The sequence below is a fragment of the Sminthopsis crassicaudata genome, chromosome 1 (genome assembly GCF_048593235.1).
Source record: "Sminthopsis crassicaudata isolate SCR6 chromosome 1, ASM4859323v1, whole genome shotgun sequence".
NCBI lineage: Eukaryota > Metazoa > Chordata > Mammalia > Dasyuromorphia > Dasyuridae > Sminthopsis > Sminthopsis crassicaudata.
Genome location: NC_133617.1, coordinates 98,631,142 through 98,645,698, shown reverse-complemented (window position 1 = coordinate 98,645,698; position 14,557 = coordinate 98,631,142). Strand labels below are relative to the sequence as shown.

General features: G+C 33.4%; 1 protein-coding gene across 8 annotated transcripts in view; it reads left to right on the top strand.

Moving 5' to 3' along the window:
- The window catches only part of EFR3A (EFR3 homolog A), a 138,506-nt gene that overhangs the window by 32,991 nt on the left and 90,958 nt on the right, over positions 1-14,557 (top strand). For 6 of the 8 annotated variants that reach the window (XM_074265440.1, XM_074265442.1, XM_074265430.1 and 3 more), the window contains exons 2-3: positions 10,998-11,074; positions 14,091-14,218. In XM_074265440.1, the coding sequence (XP_074121541.1) occupies positions 10,998-11,074; positions 14,091-14,218 (205 nt within the window). Of the gene's footprint in view, positions 1-418; positions 475-541; positions 565-10,997; positions 11,075-14,090; positions 14,219-14,557 lie in introns of those variants that run through there. The other 2 variants (XM_074265447.1, XM_074265454.1) reach the window with 2 other exon arrangements.

Genomic DNA, 14,557 nt, shown 5'->3' with positions numbered 1-14,557 from the left:
CATGATAAAATATAAAGCATGCCAAATTTGGAGAGGACCTGGATTTGAATTCTTACTACTCCACACAAACTCCTTTTGAAATCTTGGGCAAATTATATCATCTCTCTGTACTTAGTTACTTTCCTTCCTTCTCTCCCTGCCTCCCTCTGTTCCAATAAACTTATTTTCCTTTAGAAATGTTGTTGTAAGTAGGAATTCAGTCCTCTATTCTGATTGGTGCTACACTTCAGACATATAGTATATAAAGCTGTTGGGGATGTCGTGTGAGAATTTACACATGTTTTTTGGGAAAAGTTTCCTGAGTTGTAAACAACTACTGTATAAATTTTGGGATACAATAAATGGATGGAAGAAAGATGGAAGAATGCTATCTTTAAATCCAAATAGAATAATCCATTTGTGTCTGTCTTTTCCCTAGTGTGTTTACTTGGGAAGAAAGAGCAAATGATGAAATTGAGAATGAAAGGAATGAAGGTATGCGATTACATGTGGAAAGATCTTGGTGTAATGAAATACTCCCTTAATGGATTAAGGTCCTCTTAATAGAGAGATACCTTTCTCAAGGTGAGATCCATGCACTGTTACTGAATCCTTTTATGATCCTCTCTGTGATTTTAGCAGAAACAACATTATGAAGAGGCAGTATGTTGTGGATAAGTAGCTATAGACTTGATATCAGGAAGAACTGCATCCAAATCCTACCCTTGACATATTTTAGTTGTGAGATACTGAACAAATCATGTAAACATTTTGATCCTCAGTTTCTCCCTATATAAAAACCTCATTTTTCTCGGACTTGTTAAGATTAGGGCTTAAAGCATAATTTAAGTGTTTGTTATTATTAATCATAGTATTAATCAAATGTTGTTGATTTTTCCTTTGTAATATTTTTGGCATGTACTTTTACCCATTGGGTTTAATTTGATTCATCCAGCAGTTATCAAGTAGTACAGTACATTATCAAATAGTACAGTTGTAGAGGAAATAAGAAATTTTTTTTCCTTTTGTGTCTAGGGGACAGACATATAGTATAAACAAATCAATAAAGAAATTAGAGGATACAAAGCAAGATGCTTTGTGAGCTGGGGGAGTAGGGCAAAGGAAAAAAGTCCATATTTGATGGGGTAGTGAGTATTTGGAGATCTGGGAAAATTAGGTTTCAGAAAGGTGGAAACACTTGAATGGGACTTTTAAAAAACATTTACTTATTTATTTATTTAATTTTTACAAAAATGTTATGCATATGTAATTTTTGGCAGTTGCAAAACCTTTTGTTCCAACTTTTCCCCTTCTTACCCCCACTCCTTCCCCCCAGATGGCAGGTTAACTTATAAATATAAGTTAAATACAATATATGTATACATGTCCAAACAGTTATTTTGCTGTACAAAAAGAATCGGACTTTGAAACAGTGTACAATTAGCCTGTGAAGGAAATCAAAAATGCAGGCGGACAAAAATAGAGGGATTGGGAATTCTATGTAGTGGTTCACAGTCAACTCCCAGAGTTCTTTCGCTGGGTGCAGCTGGTTCAGTTCATTACTGCTGTATTGGAACTTATTTGGTTCATCTCATTGTTGAAGATGGCCTCATCCATCAGAATTGATCATCAAACAGTATTGTTGGTGAATCTCCTGTACCTGCTCATTTCACTCAGCATCAGTTGAATGGGGCTTTTAAAGGATGCATAAGAGTATAACAGGTGAAAAATAGGAAGGAAGTTGTGTCAAACATATCAGAAAAAAGTTGCAAAGGAATATTCTCCAGTAGTAGTCTAGTGTAGTTGAATGATAAAAGTACATAGAGAGGATTATGAGGTCAGATTGCACAAAAGAGTGATACTGAATTGAATATCAGGCAAAGGAATGGAACAATTACTCCACTAAGAAATTACTCCAGCAAAATGAAGAAACTGTTTTATGTTTTATTTTATATGACCAATTAAATAGTCCTTTTAGCTCTAGAGCTATGATTTTTTTTTCCTGCTGAGGCAGTTGGAATTAAGTGACTTGCCTATAGTCACACAGCTAGGAACTGTTAAGTGTCTGAGGTCGGACTTGAACTCAGATTCTTCTGACTCAGACTCCTGACTGAGCTGGTGCTCTATCCACTGTGCTACCTAGTTCCTTTTCCCACATTACCTTCAACTGATTTGTCATTTTTCCTTTTTTGTCGCATTAATAATCTGATAGGTATAGTGGTATTTCAGACTTGTTTTAATTTATATTTCTTGGATCGATGGTGATTTAGAAGCTTTTTTTTCATTTGACTACAGATAGCTTTGATTATTTCATCTGAAAACTGCCTGTTCATATTCTTTGACCACTTAACAATTGGAGAATGGCTTTTTTTAAAAAAATAAATTTGATTCAGTTTTCTTTATATTTGTAGAAGTGAGGTCTTTATCAGAAACATTTTCTATAAATTTTTTTCAGTTATTATTTACTGATTGTATATTTCTCTCCATCCTATTTCTTCATATATCCTTCTCTCTTTCCTTACACTCTCTCAATTCTCAAAAGTGTTTTGCTTCTATCATCTTCCCCAATCTGTCCTTCCTTTTATCCTTACCTGTTCCCCACTCAGATAACCCTGTTCTTATTCCCTTCTCCTACTTTCCTGTAGGGTAATAGAAATTTCTACACACAATTGATTGGGTATATTATTCCCTATTTGAGCTAATTCCTATGATAGTAAGGCTTAAGCATTACCCATCCCCCTTGTATAGGTCACCCCTCCAATCTTCTTTTACATTGTAAACTCTCTTTTGTGCCTTTTTGATATAATATATTCTACCCCATTTTACTTCTCCTTTTCCCCTTTTCTGTGTGCCTTTCTCTTTCTTGATCTTTTAATTTTTCTTTTTTTTAGATATCAACCTGTCATTTTTATCTCATACCCTTCTTCTTTATGTTTACTTCTAACTCCTATAATAATGAGAAAATTCTTAACTGTTACAGATATCATCTTCTCATGTAGGAATATAAGCAGTTATTGAACCATTTATGGCTTCTTTTTCCAGTTTACCTTTTTATGCTTTTCTTGATTCTTATATTTGAAAGTCGCATTTTCTATTCAGCTTTAGCTGTTTCATCAGGAATACTTGAAAGTCCTGTATTTCCCAGCTTCTTAAACTGTGAGTCAAGACTCAGAGTTTTGGACCTGAATGTAGGGATTGTAAAATTATAATTTTTTATCAGTAAATGTTTGATTTATACACTTACTTTATATACCTATGTAACTGGGATTATATAAAAACTTCTCAGGCAAAAAGGCTTTGTTTGCAAGTGGGGAACATTTAAGAAGCCCTCCTTGAATGTCCATTTCCCTGTCTCCCTAAAAAAGAATTATACTCAGTTTTGTTGGGTTGGCTTCTTTCAAGTTTTATTTTATCCTCTGGTTCTAATATATCAGAGCACTTTTCTTTGATAATTTTATGAAAGGTTTCTAATCATGGCTTTCAGATAGTCCAATAATCCTTAAACTTTCTCTCCTGGATCTGTTTTCTAGGTGTTGTTTTTCCAGTGAGATGTTTCACATTTTCTTCTATTTTGTTATTCCTTTGATTTTATTTCTTTATTTCTGGATATTTCATGGAATCATTTGCTTCTACTTACCCCATTTTAGTTTTTAAGGATTTATTTTCTTCATTTGCATTTCTTCATTGAGTTTTTATACCATTGCACCATTTGGCTAATCCTGCTTTTTAAGAAGTGAGTTCTACTCCTCATTGGATGTTTGTGCCTTCTTTATTTACCATTTGGCTTGTTCTCTTTTTTAAGGTGTAATTTTCTTCATTCTTTTTTGTGCTTTCTTTACTAAACATTTGACTCTTATCATGGTTTTCTTGAATCACTTCCAGTTTTTCTTTTATCTCTCTTATTTTATTTTTAAAGTCTTTTTTGAGCTCTTCCCAGGAACTATTTTTGGGGCTGAGACCAATTTTGACTTTGTTGTCACCTTTTGAGTTTGTGTTTTTATCTTTCCTCTTACCATAGCAACTTTCTGTGGGCAGGTTCTTTGCTCACTTTGTTGTCTGCTCATTTTACAGCCTATTTTATTACTTTTAACTGTATGTTAAAGTGGGGATCTGTTCCTGGGGTTGAAGGAGCACTATCCCAAGCTTCAGATTTTTCTTGATATTGGTTTCAGAGTTAGTTCTGGGAGTGTCTTTTAAGTTTTTTAAGGTGGTAATGATCTAAGTAACTTACTCATTTTTATTAGCTGAATGGAATAAAAAGTTGAAAGAGACTTAAGACAAGGAGACAATCAGAAGGTTAATGCATAAGTTCAAGTATGAGGTGATGCAGGCCTGTACCATGATGTCTGCTGTGTGCATAGAAAGAAGGGGGATGCAAAGGACAAATGCTATGAACATAGAAATAACAAGCTTTGGAAATAGATTATGTGGGATGTGTAAGAGTGAGGATTTGAGAGTGACTTAGAGATTACAAACCTGGAGAATGATGTGGGGCTCTTCATAATAGTAGGAAGCAAGTTTGGAAAGTGGAGAGTAAAGGGGGAAAGAGAAGGAGTTCTGTAATGGCTATGTAGAATTTCAGATCTATAGACTGTTTTTGCTATGACACTGAAAGTCAGGAGAAAGTTTAGAGCTGAATAAATATATTTTAAGCATTATCTATATAGAGATGATAATTGGATCCTTAGAAGTAGAGATCATTATCAGGAGTAATTGATTAAGGTGAGAAGAAAAGAGGGAACTTTGGGGAAATCTATGATTCACAGACACTGAACAGAGACTAGTAAGAGAGGCTGATAAAGAGTGATCAAAAAGGCAGGAGAATAATAATAATGTCTTGAAAACAGCTGAGAGAGTACTTGGAAGAAATCACTTTCATTATTGTGGGAAAGCATGAGAGCTGAGAAAAGGTCTTTCGAATACAATAGATGATGGACACGTTGATAACAAGATGATGTAGGTTGATGACAAGAGATCATTGTTAACTTTGGAGAGGGTACTTTTTCTTCTGTTGAAGATTGGAAGCAGTTAGGTGTTGAAGTGAATAGAACACTGGCCTTGGAGTCAGGAGGACCTGAATTCAAATGTAGTCTCTCCACTTACTAATTGTGTGACTCTGGTAAATCATTTAACCCTCATTATCTTTCCTCTGCTCTCTTCTTCCCAAAATAAGACAGACTGAAGGGGAATTAACAGAGAATGAGACAAGAGGAAATGGAGGTGACAGTTGTAGGTAGCTTTCTCAAAAGAGTTTTGTCACTAAAGAGAAGAGGAAATAAGATAATAGCTTTTGTATGTAGCTGGCCCAAATGAAGGTTTTTAAGGTGGAAATGACGTGGACATTTTATAGGCAGCAAAGTAGCATCCAGCAGATTAAGGAGAGATTGAAGATTAGTAATGGTCATTAATCATATATAAAAGTGAGAATAGTACAAATTATTTTGATGAGCCAAATACTTCAAGGTTGATGACAGAAAAAGTCAAGTATATGATAAGATATGGATTGCAACTCTTTGTGGTCATATTAAAAAACTGGAAGCAAAGTACATTTCCCCATCAAATCGAGGAATGGTTGAAGAAAAAACATTAATTTATATATACATTAATATAACACTGCAATGACAGAAATAACAGATGAAAAATTTGGACAAATGTGAAAAAACTTTTATATAGTAATCCAGATAGAACAAATCAGAACCAAGAATATAACATATATCAAAAAAATCAATAAAAGCTTTTTGAATACAGATTCATTGTAGTGAACAATCCTTGATTCTGAAGAAAGGATGTTGTAATACATTCCTTCTCTAGGTTAGGTATACAATTATGGGTGCTTTGTCAATAAGTTGTGCTAAATTGTGTGTGTGTGCGTTTGTTTTTTCCCCTCTTAAGTTGAATATATCTGGAAGCATGTAAAAAAAGCAAATGAAAGCCATAAATTAAAGTAGGAAAAAAAATCCTTGAAATTATTTTTGATTTAGAGATGGAGAAGCTAGCTTCATGGAGATTATGGCACTTAAACAAACTTTAAATGATAGGCAGAATTTCTACTTATGGAATTATATAAATAAGAAGCATGAAAGTGAAGAATATCCTGAGAAATTGGTCTGGAGAGTAGACTACATGGAATGGAAAACATGAAATAATGTCAAAAAGGATGGCAAAAAAAAAAAAAAAATTGTAGGTGGCCTTAACTGTCAGCCTGAGAAGGTGGGATTTTATGATTTTTGTTAGTGGAGAGACATTGAGGTGTTATGACCAAAAAATGACATGACCAAATATTGAAGACAGTTAAAACATATTTACAATGTGAAATTTCAGCCAGTTCACAGAAATGGTTCACCATCAACAGAAATCTGCTACTAAAATTGTATTTTAAAATCATACCAAAAAAAAAATTTAATCAGACTAAAAATAATGTATTTATGACAGCTTATTAATCTTACATTTGTTGAATGGGAATGATGTGGAATATTTTCCAAGTGTTTGATACCTTTAAATTGATGTCACAGACAAGGTAGATAAGTTACCCATACAATACAATCAGTCTTAATTAGAAGTAAGGTGAGCTAGTGGCTTACCATGACAGATAAAAACAGGACATAGAGGAAGGAGACTTAGAAAAGTCTTATACAAAATGAAGGACTATGTTCAGGTATCCACAGCTGACCTGGAAAAACCGTATGAATTTAACTCAGCAAGGGACACATCTTCATTTCTGTGCTTGAGTAGGTTAAAATATATATATATATATTTGTTATTATATTATTGAATGTTTTCGTCATGATTAAATAAGCCTCCACTATAATTGTGAAAAATTTCTGTTGTTGTTCTTATACTTAAATAGACATCACTTTATCATTTGATAGAATTCTAAATATTGCTTATTACTAGGAAGAGACTTTTGCTTATAGCCGTTATTTTTAAAGTCTGTAACTCCTTTGTTTTCCAAAATTGTTGTTTCTTTACTATCTTTGAAATTGGTATTCTTAATCATTTTCTTTCTCAAGTATATTTCTGCAAACAATCTTGATTATGATGTATTTAAAAAAAAAAACTTTTTATTTTCAAAATATATGCATAGTTTTCAGCATTCACTCTTGCAAAACCTTGTGTTCCAGATTTTTTTCTCCCTTCCTTCCCCCTCCCCTCCTCTAGAAGACAAGTAATCCAATATATATTAAATGTGCAGTTCTTTAATATTTCCACAATATTTTTCCACAGTTACCATTCTGCACAAGAAAAATCAGATCAAAAAGAAAAAAAAAATGAGAAAGAAAACAAAATACAAGCAAACAACAACAAAAAAAGTGAAAATACTTTATTGTGACGCACATCCAGTCCCTTCCGTGCTCTCTCTAGGTGTAGATGGCTCTCTCCATAAGGCCATTGGAATTGGCCTGAATCACCTCACTGTTGAAAAGAGCCAAGTCCATCAGAATTAATCATCATATAATCTTATTGTTGTGTACAATGTTCTCTTGGTACACTCTGATATCTTTAGAGAAAGTTAAAATGTTAGGTATTGATTCTTTATCACTTGGATCTCAACCTATCTTGTTGCTTCTCTGTTTCCTAACATTTCCCTAGTTTATGTATTTTTTTTTTCATCTGTAAGATGGCAATGGCAATATGAATAAAACTTGTACTACTTAACGCATAAATTTATGAGGAATCAGAAAATCTAGGTTTTGTATTGATTTTTATCAACCACTCATGACTATATAAGTGAAAAGTACTTTTATTAATTGCTGTTTTCTAACCCAGATCAGTTGATCATATGATTTCATATTGCAAAGATGGTTAGAGAACATAAGTAGTATATTTCTGATCATATTTAGGTTGTTAGTCCTTTTTTAATCTTGATTTCATCATCTATATCTAAGAAGAGTAATACAATTAGTTTTTCTTAGTACTGACATTGATTGAGATGAAATTGCTTTGTTCAATGTAAAGTTTTCTTGAGCAGCTGCTATTTATTGGATACTTGTTTTGGAGTTAGGAAAACTCATTTTCCTGAATTCAAATCTCACTTCAGACATTTACTAGCTATGCGGCTGAAAAAGTCACTTTACCCTGTTTGCCTCAGTTCTGCATCTCTCAAATGAACAGGAGAAAGAAATATCAGTCCACTCTAGTATCTCTGTGAATACCCTAAATGGGGTCACAAAGAGTTGGATACAACTGAACAATAAGACTTCCCATTGAAGATTTTTGAGCTGTTGAATGGTACTTTTACTTACAGGAGTAAAAGGGGAAAAGTCTGGAGGCACAGATACTAGATGATACTGGATATATTGCATCAGTCAAAGTGAGGAGTAATGGAACCCTAAATTAAAATGATAGCAGTGAGAATTGGATTTCTAGTAAGATTAGCAGGAATTCTTAAGCTATCTTGTGTCATGAACTTTGGTAGTGTGGTGAAACCTGTGGAATCAGTCTCAGAATAATGTTTTTAAAAACATAAAATAAAATGCAGTGTGTTGTAGTACTGTTATGAAAGTAATAAATAAAACAAGTTTATACATACCAGATGAAGAACTTCTATAGTAGTAGAAGCTGAATGTGAAAAACTTAGAAGAGGAATTAATAACAATAATAATAATGACATTGACATAAAATAATAGACATATTGTAATGCTGGAGAAACTGAGGCAAGATAAGAGATTAGAGAGAGTTTTTAATATTTTATTTGAAAGGGAGAGATTTACTGGGACTAAATGGATCGATGTTTTGGTCCCGGGTCTGAATGAGACTCTCCTCTCCCAGAATCCAGCAAACAATGTGAGTTCTCAATGACATATATACATGGCCCAGATACTGGGGTAGACAGAGTGCTAAAAGCAGTAACAGGACTCTTACAGAGTGGGGGGGGGAGGCACTGAACATTCTGGGATTGGGAGAGGCATTCTGATCAGTAGGGAAGGGCTGTGGGGTCATGATGTCTAAAATATCCTTATCAAATATTCTGATGATTAGGAGGGAGGGGTGATTTTGTAGGATTGAGCAGGACTATTAGAAACTGAAGCAGGACAGTTTAGGGAAACTGAATCAGGACAATAAAAGAAAACCCTGGCACAACAATATAAAACTTTTAAGAATTCTAAAGTACATCAGTATTTTCTCATTTGAGCTAAGTATCAATTTTTCAAGGTAGTTTCTAGTTATTCCTATTTTGTAGAGGAAAAAACCAAAGCTCCCATACGTACAACTAATTGGTAAGTTATTTATTAGTAAGAATTTAGAATTTCATTTCAGGTTTTTCAGATCTGATATCCAGTGCTCTTTCCACTCAAGATTAAATAGGATCTTGGAAATTGTTTGCCTGTTTGGAAAATAGAGAAAATCAATTACTAGATGAATTTAAGATTTCAAGCTTGAATGATTGAGATAATATTATCTCTATTTTCAAAAGAAGGAATTCAGGAGAAGTAGATATTATATAAAAGATGGTAATTGATTTTGGACATATTAAGCTTGAGGTGCTAGAATAATTTTCACAAGATGTTTAATGGTTGGAAATTTGGGACTTGAGGTCAGTGTTTGGAGTTTAGACTAATAGAATTCAAGGTAAAGAAAATTTTAGGTGAATATAAGTAATACTTTGGTCAGATACCTCTATTCACATTCTTATTCCATTGTAAAATTAGAGGGTTTAATGACCTTTTGGAGAAGTCTTGGTTAGTATTGACTAAAACAAATTATTCTACAGTTATAACAAATAACATATATACACATACATGCATAATTGTATATATATGTATATGCACACACATATATAGTATTTCAAAAGTCTTAGTACCATTTAAAAGTGAAAAGTAAAAAAAAATTCTTAATTATATTAGAATGGCTAAGAAAGATACTTCTGCTTTTGACTGAAATAGGAATGTTAGGAAGAAAGATAGTTTGGGGAGAGTGGGGGCATTTTATATAATGTTAATTATGCTTTAGAAATTTTGAGTTTATTAACTAACATATAATGCTTTTGCTTTAAGATTTGCAAAGTACTTTATATATACTATTCAATTTGATCTCCACAGCAGCATAGTCACTACAGACCTGTGAGATATGTGACATTTTATTAATGAGAAAACTAAATCTAAAGGTGATTTGCCCAGGGCTATGCATCTAGTAAGTTTCTGAAACACACTTTGATTCAAATCATCCTGGCTACAAGTCCAGAGCTCTCTTCATTTTGCCTTTTAGTTGCTTCACCATTGAAATGCTTTGGTGGGTTGGGAATTTCTAAAAGGCACTTGTTGTGGGTTCTCTTTCTTTCTCTCTCTCTGAGAGAGAGAGAGAGAGAGAGAGAGAGAGAGAGAGAGAGAGAGAGAGAGAGAGAGAGAGAGAGAGAGAGAGAGAGAGAGAGAGAGAGAGAGAGAGAGAGAGCGCGCGAGCTGGAAGTTATTTGCATAAGGATGATAATTGAATTATAGAAGCTCTATGGAATTACTTGGAACAAGATTTAGAAAGATACAAGAATGTTAGAAGCTATAGTTGGCTTGGGTGAGGACAGATCATCAATGATCCAGCAAAGAAGACAGAAAAAGCCATTACATAGGGAGGAGATCTGAGAACACTGTCAAGAAAACTTAGGGAGGAGACAGGGGCCAGCCAAGTGGAAGGGATGATCTACTACATCAAATACCAGAGGTCATTTACACTTGAGGAGTTAAAAAAAAAAAAATCATAGAATTGAGCAATTTAGAAATAATTTGTAACCTTTGAAGTAGTAGTTTCATTTAAATGATGAAATTAGAAGCCAACTTTCAATCCCTAACTTAGGGTTAAGAGACTGAAAATTAGAGTACAAAAAGAGAAGTGGAGGCCAAGTATTGTTGATTTTTTTGGGGGGGGTATAGGCAGACGAGAGAGGGAGAGATATAAATTGCTAGCTTACATAAGTTGGTTTTAAATTTCTTTTAATGCATGAAAGTTTTCTTATAAATTGTTTATTAAAATCTACTGTAATCTTTTTAAAAAAAGTTATTGATTGTTTACCTTCATTTATTTTATAGGAGTATGCTGCTGCTGTGCTGCTTTGCGCCCTCGTTACAAACGACTGGTGGATAACATATTTCCTGAAGATCCAAAAGTAAATTTGACTCCCACTTATTGATCTATTTGCCAGATTCTTTCACTTCCTCCTCTTCTGCTCTCTATTGTTTCTCTTCTCAAGCTTCTTCTAATTTCCTTGCTATAGTTTTATGTCTAAACTTCATTAGGAGGAGGGTCAGTACTTTTCCTTGTTGATTGTCTTTTTAATAATCCATATTAACATTTTTGAAATCTTTTTTCATAGATTAAAAAAAGACCAGATAAACAAAAGGATTCTGAACTGGGCTTTCAATTATATAGGCCCATGTATAATATACCCTTTTACCTACTATGCTTCTATCTCAGATTGTAGTGCTTAAATAAAAATAATAACAAAAATTCTTTGCTTTTAAATGCTTTATAGTATAAAAACAGTTTCTTTTTTTTTTTTTTTTTTTTTTTGAGATTTTCACATTAGAAATGAATCACCTGGTTTTATTTGATCATAAATGTAAATGAAAAATGCTTGAATGTCTGGTTTATCCCATTTTTAATGTGCCCCACCATTTTAATGATAACAACAACCATAGAATGACTTTACTTGGTTTAAACTTTGATTCTACTTATTGCTAGTTTTTATGTATTTGTGAAAATTTAGACATACAAAAACAACTTATCAACATATTTATTGAACAACACTGAATCTGCAAGATGCTATGTGGAATACAGTGAAGTACAAGACATGACACTCGTGCTGAATAAAAATCTATTTGGGTAAAATATGAAAAGTTAAACTGCAAAAGTAGCATTGGAATTACTTTTTAAAAAAACAGTGTTTTAGAGATATTTAATAAATTGTTAAATTAATGTAATTATAATTCACATTAAATAGTGTTGTTCGCAAAGTGCTATTATCACAATATCCTGTGAGTAAGGGAGAGCAAGTATTATTGTGTCTCTGTGAGAGGTTAAGTGATTTTTCCACACTTGTGCAACTATTAAGTAAATAAGGCAGAATTAAGTTCTAAGTCACATGACCCCAATGATGTATCTTCTATACCATGTTGTGACATTATATATGTGTGTATATACATACAGTATATATTTATATATCTTTTGCAGAATGATATATTCAGTATAACACAAAAACTGAGGTAAATATTGTTAATTCTGTTTTACAGTTACTATTTTATTGTTTGGTTTATAGATGAGGGAACTGAGCCTTGAGAAATCTCTCAATTTGCATGAGGTTAGAAATACTTAAAGCATGTTAATGAAATTATGATCTTATGTCTTAGGTAGGATTTGAATGAAGATTTTCTTGCTTCAGGGGAAGAAAAATAAGTATTACCAAGATACTTTATAAATATTATCTTGTTTGATTTTCACAACAACCCTGTAAGAAAGGTACTATTATTATCACCATTTTTTATAGTTGAGATAATTGAGGCAGCAGCCAAATTAAATGACTTGTCCATGATCATATAACTTAAAACTGTCTGAGGCATGCTTTGAACTCAGTCCTTTTTGAATCCAGGTCAAGTGCTCCCCAACTGCCTGTAAGGAAAGGGTAAGGAATTTGGATGTTTATCCAATACTGAAGCAAAAATGTAGATTTTTTTTTATTATTTTGTTTTTTTAGTTTAAGGAGTTCAATAATAGATAAATCAGTTTTTAAAAAGTTTTAATTTATAAAATCTAAATTTTGTTGTAGGTTTATTTGAAATTTCATTTAAAAAGTGAATTAATTTCTGGTGCTGGGTTGGGGGAAAGGATTTACATGAAATTTTCTGGAGAATAAAATCCTAAGCATCCAGAATTTTTTTTTTTAATTAAAACTTCATATTTTCAAAACATGCATGGATAATTTTTCAGCATGGATCCTTGTGTTCCAAATTTCCTCCCCTCTTCCCTAGATGGCAAGTAATTCAATATAAAACATCCAGAATTTAACAATCAATGCCTGTAGTGTTTAAAAAAAAAAAAAAAAAAAAAAAAAGTTTATGGCTTCATTCTGTTTTCACTACAAATAAAAAAGAAACAAGGATTTAACAGACATGAAATGCCTATGTAAGAGGATATCTTGATTTAGTGTCAGCTCTGAAAGCTTTATTAGTTGTGTCGTCTTGGCCAAGTCATGACTTTTCAGAAAGTCAGTCTCCTCATTCATAAAATGGAGGTCGTAATTTCATTAACATGCTTTAAGTGTTTCTAAACTTAAAAGTTCTATGAAAATAGAAGTTGTTATTTTTACTAGGTAGTAAGAATACTGCAATAAAATCATGACTTGAACACGTTTCTATTTTAAAGAATGATTCTTAGTGTATTTTAAGACACAAAGGTAGAATTAGACATTTTAGAAACAATAGAAATTCTGGTTATTCATCTTTTTAACAAAAAAAAAACTATTCATTAGGTTTTTATAGACTGCCTATCTCTCATTCCAAGAAGACATCAATTAATTGACAATATATATATTTGAAAATTATGATTGATTATTTTGTTTAGTAGTTTTTATATAAATTATGTCCCCTTTAACCTTCTTTTTAACCTTGAAAGCTTCTGAAATAAATGAGTCTTAAAATAATATGTGTAAGTGGAGGGGGGAAAAAAAGTAATTCTTTCTTTCTCTTCCTCCCTTCCTTCTTTCCTTCCCTCTCTTCCTCCCTTCCTTCTTTCCTTCCCTCTCTCCCTTCCTTCCTTCTTTCCTTCCCTCTCTCCCTTCCTTCCTTCCTTCCTTCTTTCCTTCCTTCCTTCCTTCCTTCCTTCCTTCCTTCCTTCTTTCCTTCCTTCCTTCCTTCCTTCCTTCCTTCCTTCCTTCCTTCCTTCCTTCCTTCCTTCCTTCCTTCCTTCCTTCCTTCCTTCCTTCCTTCCTTCCTTCCTTCCTTCCTTCCTTCCTCCCTTCCTCCCTTCCTCCCTTCCTCCCTTCCTCCCTTCCTCCCTTCCTCCCTTCCTCCCTTCCTCCCTTCCTCCCTTCCTCCCTTCCTCCCTTCCTCCCTTCCTCCCTTCCTCCCTTCCTCCCTTCCTCCCTTCCTCCCTTCCTCCCTCCCTTCCTCCCTCTCTCTTATGTTTAGGATGGTCTTGTTAAAGCTGATATGGAGAAACTGACTTTTTATGCTGTATCTGCCCCGGAGAAACTAGATCGAATTGGTTCATACCTGGCTGACAGATTGAGCAGAGATGTTGTCAGACATCGGTCTGGGTAAGAAAATCATTCTCAGTATCTTAAGTATGAATTAGTGTAAATTTCTTTTCTTGATGTGAAGTTTTACCCTTTTGTATTTCTAAAAATGATCAAATAAAATTAGCTTTGATGGATTATAGGTGGAAGGAACTTTTGAGCCTCTTTATTGTGAATATAACTGTGTCTGCAGCACAACATAGATTCCCTAGGTATTGTTGGACAATAATGCAAAAATATTTTACTAGATTCTGGATTCTTTGCTTTTACGGAGCTTCATTCTATTTTTAAGATGTAACTTTCAGGAACAGTAAGGTGGTACAGTGGATAGAGCACTAGCCCTGAAGTCAGGAGGACCTG